The sequence below is a fragment of the Triticum dicoccoides genome, chromosome 4A (genome assembly GCF_002162155.2).
Source record: "Triticum dicoccoides isolate Atlit2015 ecotype Zavitan chromosome 4A, WEW_v2.0, whole genome shotgun sequence".
Classification (NCBI taxonomy): Eukaryota; Viridiplantae; Streptophyta; class Magnoliopsida; order Poales; family Poaceae; genus Triticum; species Triticum dicoccoides.
The window spans coordinates 629,974,357-629,982,778 of NC_041386.1; the positions used below are offsets into that span (position 1 = coordinate 629,974,357).

At 57.6% G+C, this 8,422-nt stretch overlaps 1 protein-coding gene across 1 annotated transcript; it reads left to right on the plus strand.

Annotated features, from left to right (window-relative positions):
* Positions 1-5,174: 5,174 nt before the first annotated feature.
* LOC119287535 lies at positions 5,175-6,334 on the plus strand. Its single transcript, XM_037567088.1, has one exon. It carries the CDS (start codon positions 5,515-5,517, stop codon positions 6,205-6,207), a length of 693 nt encoding a protein of 230 aa, XP_037422985.1. The 5' UTR covers positions 5,175-5,514; the 3' UTR covers positions 6,208-6,334.
* Positions 6,335-8,422: the final 2,088 nt, after the last annotated feature.

Genomic DNA, 8,422 nt, shown 5'->3' on the forward strand with positions numbered 1-8,422 from the left:
GCAGCCCAGGCGCAGGAACCGCCGCCGACGCCCGCGGCAGGTCGCCGCGCCTCGCTCCCCGCCGCGTCGCCCGCGCAGCCCTTCTCCTAAAGAGGTGGCCGGACTCTGCTTCCGCTGCCTGGACCCCGGCCACAGCGTGCGGGACTGCACCAACGAGATCAGATGCCGTCGCTGCCTCACTTCCGGCCACGACTCCCGCTCCTGCAACGCCAGCCGCCAAGAGGCGGAACGTCGTCCCCGCCCACCCGGCAGCTCCCAGCAGACCGTCGCGGCACCTCCTCGCTCCCAGGCCACCATCCTGCCGCCACCTCCCCGAGTCGCTCCGGTCGTGCCGACGCCTGACGCCCACCCGCTCGTGCCGGAGCGCGTCATTGTGTCGCACACCGTGGAGATGGAGGAGGCGGAGCGGGTCTTGGCCCGCGCGCTGGTGGCTTCTGTCACTGGCAACCGACCGCAGGTCGCCGGCGACGAGGTCGCTGCGGCGCTCTATGACGCCTTTGGTCTGGTCGAGGGGGACTTCGCCGTGCATGCGCACCACCCGGAAGATTTCCTGATCCTCTTCGGCTCTCAGGCCGCCATGGATCGACTCGCCGGCAAGCACTTCATTCGCTCGCCCCGTTTCTCCCTCTCGATGCGTCCATGGAGCAAGCTTGCCCACGCAGGCTTCGGCGGGTTTGAGTACCGCGTCGAGCTCGAACTCCGCGGCATCCCCGCCCAAGCCTGGCACCTCTCTACCGCTGAGCACATTCTCCGGAGGAGCTACTGGATCGAGCGTCTTCACCCCCACACCCGCTCCCGCGACGACCTCGCCACATTCCGCCTGTCCGGTCGCACGCACGATCCGGCAGGCATCCGGCGCGCCGCCGTCCTGGAGGTCGTCGAGCAAATTCCAGCGTGTTCTAGTTCCGAAGCTCCGTCCGTCAGAATTCTCACATACCCGATCTCCATCGACATCGTCCGCGCCGAGATGATCAGAGCCACGCCTCACCGCGCATTGGAAGGACCAGACCCCGACCCGGATCAGGGCGCCGGCAACGGCAACGGCGATGGGCCAGGCCACGGCCAAGGCCGCGCCCGCCGACGCGGCCGCAAGCGCCGGCGCTCGGAGACAAGGCCCGTCGGCCGCGCTGACGGTATGGCTATGGACTGCCTTGGATGGCGCATCGGAGACCTCACCTCCCGCGCGGACGGCGTGTCCATGGCGGCGAGCTGGCCGGCCCCGTCCAGCGCGGCGGTGCGTATGGCCAGCCAGGCTCGGAGGGACATGCTGTCGTGGCCTGGCCAACAAGGAGCCCCACGTCGTCGTCATCACGCCAGAAAAGGAAAGGGTAAAAGGAAAGCGGGGTGCACTTTGCCCGTGGGCCAGGGCCGCAGTGCTGACGGTGCCACTGTCATTGCGCGGCCAGACTCACCAGGGACAGCTGGCAACCTGCCACTGGATGCAGCCGCTTCATTCCCACATGGCATTTCGAATCCTGTGGTCTCCCTGCCCGAGGACGATCCTGTTGGGCCACCATCCGTCGCTCCTGCCCCCTTAGATCCGGTGGCCTCCCAACCCGAGGACGATCCCACGGGGCCACCTACGGCCACTCCTGCCCCCTCAGCTTGTCGGGATCTGGCCGTGCTGTGCGAAGTGCCTGACTCGCAGCTGGCTCCGCCAGCGCTCACACCCACCTTGTTGGGCCAAAGCAGCGTATCCCCCACGTCTGAGCCTGTGGGGGCGCCAATCCCACGCGCTGACCAGGTCGCATATCCACCAACTACGCCCGAGCGTGAGGGATTGGATAGCGCGGGACTCGAGCTTCACGCCACATCTCCCGCCCACGCTGAACCGCACACTCCTGTGCGGCAAGACCCACAGACGCCCATGCAGACCCCAGCGGCCCCAGTCACCCCCGGGCCCGCCATGACTGCCCCGGCCAACCCCGAGCCGGCACGTCCGTGCATGCATGGGTCTGGGGGCGTCCGTTTCGCCTCCCCGCCCATTATCATGCGACGTTCACGTGGGCCGCCCGCTGCTCGCTCCTGGACGCTGGGAGATTTTCTCGCCGCTGCCACCAAAGAGCTCAACGCGGCCTTGCCGGCGCCTGGGAAGAAGCCCCGTCGCCCACTCGACTTCTCTCCACGCCGTGGCCGTTCTGCCTCTGCCACTACCACAACCGCTGCTCCTCCCACAGCTGCCAGGCGCGCACAAGTGCAGGTCCTCCGCATGCTGGGAATCATGGGGACCAACCAGATGATCTTGGTCGCTGAGATGAAGGCATACGACAACCTATTCGTGGCACCCATTCCGATGTCCGTGTTGTCGGCCATCGTCGCGCTGGTCGATCGCGAGATCCCAGCTAGCTTGGCGGAGCGGCTGATAGCGGCGGCGCACGTCGACCCGGTGTGCGTGAGTTAGGCCTCCCTGGAGGATACCCACCGTCGATCCACCCTCTATGGATCACGGCCTCAAGATAGCTGTATGGAACGTCCACGGTCTCAACGCCCGTGCGCGGTGCCACGCCGTCCGCACGCTGCTCGACACGACCGGCGCCTCCATTGTATGCTTGCAAGAAACGAAGATTGAGTTGCTCTGCTCGTCCGTCGTTCTCGACATGCTTGGCTCGGAGTTTGATGATTACACGTACCTCCCGGCACAGGGCACGCGCGGCGGCATTCTGCTTGCGTGGAATACCAAGGTCGTGTCCATCTCGGACCCCCTGTTTACCAGCAATGCCATCTCGGCCCGCGTCGCTACCATCGGAGGAACGCCTTGGTGGATCACGGTCGCTTACAGGCCACAAGACGACGCTGCCAAGATCGCATTCTTGGAAGAGCTACGCGAGATCAGGGCGGACTGTCACGGGCCATGGATGCTATGCGGCGACTTCAACCTCATCCTACGCTCTGAGGACAAGAACACGGGCAACCTCAACTGGCGCATGATGGGAAAATTCCGTCGCTTGGTCAATGATCTCGCGCTTAATGAGGTATACCTCAATGGGCGTCGGTACACATGGTCGAACGAGCAGTCACCACCGACCCTAGTGCACCTCGATCGTGTGCTGTGCATGTCGGACTGGGAAGACGGACATGGCGAATGCCACTTGACTTGCTTGGCATCCGTCGTGTCAGACCACACGCCCTTGCTGCTGGACTGCGCCCCCGCACCTACGCTACATCGCAGGTTCCACTTCAAGGAACACTGGTTGCGCCTCGACGGATTCCACGACACGGTGGCTGCGGCTTGGGGCTTCGTCCACGACCCCGACCCATTCCGACGTCTAATGCTGCGGTTCCAGGCCACGGCGCGCTCCTTGACGAGTTGGAGCGCCAAGGTTGTGGGCAATGTGAAGACCAAGCTGGCCATCGCTCGAGAGCTCATCACGCGCTTTGACAAAGCCCAGGACGACCGCATCCTCACCCCACCGGAGGACTGGCTGCGCAAACAGCTGAAAGTCTCATACCTCGGGCTCTCCTTCCTGGAACGGACGATCGCTAGACAGCACGCCCGCATTGCCACCCTCAAAGACGGCGACGCCAACACTGCCTTCTTCCACAGGCAATGCTCGTTCCGAAGACAGAAGAATCGCATCTTCCGCCTCTCCGCAAACGGCATTCTCCTCACCGATCACGGCGAGATGGCCGAGGCTGCCTTCAAGCATTACGACGCGCTGCTTGGCACGGCGACCGAGCGTGACCACACGATGGACCTGTCGCAGCTCATCGCAAGGAGCGACCTCTCCGACCTCGACATGCCCTTCTGCCCGGAGGTGGTATGGGACGCGGTGAAACGAGCATCGTCAAGGGCTGTGGGAGGCCGGGCCGCGCCATGGACTGGCCGGGCACCTCGCCGGAAGGCCCTGACAGGGCCGCAAGGCCACATGCAGGCAGTGGCTCCTCCTCTAGCCGCTCGAATCTGCACCGTCGGTGGTCCGCCGGCAGATACACGAATGGCGGCCGGTCAGGCTCGGTGCTTGCCCGAAACCTCGCTGGCGCACCGTTGCCACTCATTAAGTGCGACCACTGCCCAAGGATGGTCGTGCGCCACGTGTCTACAACACCGGAACATCCCGGATGGGTGTTCATCAAGGGCTTAAACGATGGGGTATGTGCTCTTTTTAGCTTCGGTTTGTGCTCTTGTTTTGACTAGTTGTGCTAACTACAAATTTTATTGTGTAGCATGGATGCAAGTTTTGGTATTGGGAAGAAGAGTACATCGATATATTGATAGAGCGAAATTTAGTACATGTTCGTGCACTTTTAGTTAGCATAGAGGCTGTAGATGAGAGAGGTGCACTTGTTGCTAGATTAGAGGCTAGACACGAGACTAGGTGTGAGGAAGCAACATCGACTTCTGGCTTGAAGAAGAAAGGAGGATGCCAGATCGAGCCTCCTCCATAGATCAACAATGAGTGCATCGAGAAGGCCCTAACCCAACTCAAGGGAGCAGTTATGGAAGTTGGGTACCTTCTAAAATGTATTCTTGTTGTTCTTATTTTCTTTGGTCTTACTTTACTAGTCAAAATATGATGATGTATTCTTAATGTACCGAAAATGAATGATTAAAGACTTACAAAGAAAAATGTACGCGGACAGGATGCGGTGGGGATGCGTCCGCGCAGTGGCGGAGCTACGGCAGAAAACAAGGGCGGGCCGGTACAAAGGAAGACCCATAATTTTCAAGCTCATTGCTGAGTTTACTCTCAAATCTCCACTGTAATTGCTATGAGCTGGGCGGGCCACGGCCGATTTTATCAAGACGTAGCTCCGCCAGTGCGTCCGCGCGCTGGACGCATGGCCACCGCATCCCAGGACAGGCCCGGACACGACCCCATCGCCCTGTCCAAACGGACAGAATTCGGACAAAATGGACGCCCGTTTGGGGTCGCGCGGTGGAGTTGGCCTCAACATGTGCCTAATTGACATCATACAAGTCAAACATGGTAAAACAGCTTCATTGTAGTTTCAAATTTTGAATTCCATATTTGTTCAAACCGTGCTTAACATTGATCTTGGTTCAATCAAAAGATAAAATAATACTAGAAAGCGTTGGAATCAAGGAACCCAAGTATGGAGCCATTATCAGCACCAGTTGATGCCCCCAGCTCGACCACGCTCTCCCAACGCGCTCTCTTCTTTTGAAAGAAAGGAAAGGAAAAAAAAAACACAAAACGCGTAGAGAGTACAGAGTGTGCTCTCTGGTTGGGTTGGGTGAGGCAACCACCATCGCCATGGATGCCGCTGCCACGGCTGAGAGGGAGAGGAGACGGATAACAGCCAACGGTCACCTTGTCCTTTGTCTACGACCCACTGGCCCGGCCAGCGGCAGGTCTTCTTCCTGGTCTCCTCTGGACACATCTGGCCGCGTCCGAAGACCCACCCCCTCGCCACAAGTCTCCGGCCGCTTCCAGTTCCAGCCCTCTTCTTCTACCCTTGCCGTGCGCGCTCCCGCTCCACGCTCCTCTCCCTCCCAGCCTCCGCCCGGAGAGATCCACGACCAGCTGAGCTAAGCCAGCGCCAGAGCCAGCCATGGTCTTCTGGGAGCGCGACTGGTGGAGCAAGTGGTGGGAGAAGCAGCGCCAGCGGGACTGCTGCGACTGCGAGTGCAGCTGGACCACGGCCATCGTCTGCCTGGTCGTCCTGGCCGTGCTCGGGGGCGCCCTCGCCCTCCTCGTCCTCGCCTTCGCCGTCCTCAACCCGCCCACGGCCAGCGCCGACGACGCCCTCCTCACGCGTTTTGACCTCGCCCCGGCCCCCAACTCCACGTCCACGGCGAGGCCGCCGCTGCAGCTCCTGTCCTACAACGCCACGGTCACCGTCTCCCTGCGCAATCCCAACCTGCACTACGGCGTCACCTTCGGGGCCGTCGCCGCGGCCTTCTCCTTCAACGGCACCCGCTTCGACGAGTCCGGCACCGTGCCGACCCTCGACCTCGGCGCCCGGAAGGAGGCCGCGGTGCGCCTCAGGGTCGGCGCCGTCGGCCGCGCCCTGCCGAAGCTGACGGCGGCCGGCGCGGCGGAGTTCGCCAGGCAGAAGGACGCCGGCGTGTTCGAGGTGGAGGTGCGGCTGGACACGGTGATGCAGTACAAGGGCCGCAAGACCAAGTGCCCCCTGGGGATCGTCTGCCCGCTCCGGCTGCAGCTCGTCGACCCGGACGTCGCCGCCACCGCCTTCCAGAAGACCAAGTGCACCGTCCTCAGGGCCAAGATCTCCGGCTGCTAGCCCGCCCGCCCGCCAGCCGTTGCCACCACTTGATTTGGTTTGGTTTCATTTCCGTCTGTAAAAAACGGTTCTTGCTCTGTGTTTGTTCTTCATCAGTAGTACTAGTGGAGAACAATCATCAATTGCTCTTCTAGTGTCACCCAAAGAACGAATTTCCGTCCCCTAGTTGGTGTAACTGTTGGTAGATTAGAGGTTGCAGAACTATTACTGCAGAACAAGCAGCATTTCTATTATCTTTCACAAAGAAAATACCAGATTATAAATAGAAATAAAAATAACTACAAAACAAAATAAAAGTAAAAAAAAGAACACAAATGTTAGAAATAAATAAATACGGAAAAATGTGATCAATTTTATAAATTCGGGTCATGGGCCGGCAAAGTGGCTCTTATTCTTTGCTAAAAGCGGAATATATTTCTATGAGTTATTTTTTATACATTACGAACATTGTATTTACTTTCTACCAATCTACTCCACCCGTTCCTAAATATATGTCTTTCTAGAGATTCCACTATGAACTACATACGAAGCAAAATGAGTGAATCTACAATCTAAAGTACATCTATATACATCCGTATGTAGTCCGCATTGAATCTCTAAAAAGACTTATATTTAGAAATGGAGGAAGTATTACATTTAATAATAGAATGATATCTGTTTTAAAAAAATGAAAGACAAAAGAAAGGTTAAGAAGCGAAAGTTAGAAATAAATAAATACGGGAAATATGGGAAAATTGAAAACTCGGCACATGGGCAGGCAAAATTGGTCTTATTCTTTGCTTAAGGTAAGTGAATTACAAAAAAAAACACCACATTCCCTTCAGATATTTGGATTAGCCACCGCATTCCCCGGCCGCCCAAAAAATCTACTCCCTCCGTTCCAAATTACTCGTCGCAGAAATTGATGTATCTAGAACTAAAATATATCTAGATACACTCATATCTGCGACAAATAATTCAGAACGGAGGGAGTACAACTCTAGTGGTAAAAAGAATCAAGAAACACCAATAACAGATTTGGACCATTTTAATCCGATTTCTGGCATCAGTACCACGTGGCACTAAGAATCAACAACGTTTGTTTTGACCATTAAGTCGGGTGTGGGGTTTAGGGTTTTTAAGTCAGTGGCAATGTTGTTCATATCCTCAGGCCCTGGTGGAGCTGGCACACCTATCTCCTCAGTCTTCTGAGGCTTCAACTTCATCCACACGTCTTTCCCTATGAACATCTCTGACATGGTGCTCATGAGAAGACTTGCACCTCTTGAAAAGATAATTGAAACCGCGGATAAACATATTCTACTCTTCTCCTTATTGTCCATAGGGGAAATCATTATGGAAGGTGCATGGGTGGAGGGACCGTCCTCTGTAGGAGCAGCCCTAGCAGCAGGTTGCTCGGCCTTCTTACCTTTGAGGTCATCAGAAACAAGAGGCTTTCAGTTAGAGCATCTCCAACAGGCGTCCAACGCGGTGCACGCGAAAAACAGCTTTAGCGCGCGCCCATCGCCTGATTTGGCGCGGTGCGCTGCGCCCGCTCCAGCAGCCGCGCTAAAATGCAGCGCGCAAAAAATGCAACGCGCACACAACATTTTTTTTAATTTTCAAACGCATAGATAAAATAAAAACTAGATAGATTGCATAAATAAAAAACGATACAAAGGTATTTTACATCGGTGCAACTAGATAGATAGTTCGAAAGCATAGATAAACTACGGCGCAACTAGATAGAAACTACTCTAAGTCGCTATCATCATCACCATTATCATCCTCGACGGTGTCGTCTGAGGTGTCTAGCCAGATGTCCAGCCACCGATCATCGTTCGGCGCGAAGAACGACTGCCCACCTGCTGCAACGATGTCGGACTGCGCATTCGCCAACGCCTTTTGCTGACGCCTTTCCAACCGCGTCTCGCGGCGCCTTCGCGTGTCCTCCTCGCGACGCCTTGCCCAGTAGGCCTACTCGTAGGCGACGTCCTCCAGGTGGCGCTGGCGCCACTCCGCCATGACCCGCTCGTCCTCCTGGGCGACGAGGAGGTGGCGTTGCCGCTCGGCGTGCTCCGCACGGTCTTTCGCCGTGTTTAGACGAGGCAGAGGGGCGAGGTTGAGCGCTTGCTGGAGCGTGTACACATCTTGAAAGTTCATCTGGCCGCGCGGCCGGCCTAGGCGCCACGCCGCCGCGTCGTACGCGCGGGCGGCCTAGGCGCCACGCCGCCGC

Coding starts and splice junctions, on each gene's coding strand:
- LOC119287535 (XM_037567088.1), top strand. CDS start 5,515: ATGGTCTTCTGGGAGCGCGACTGGTGGAGCAAGTGGTGGGAGAAGCAG.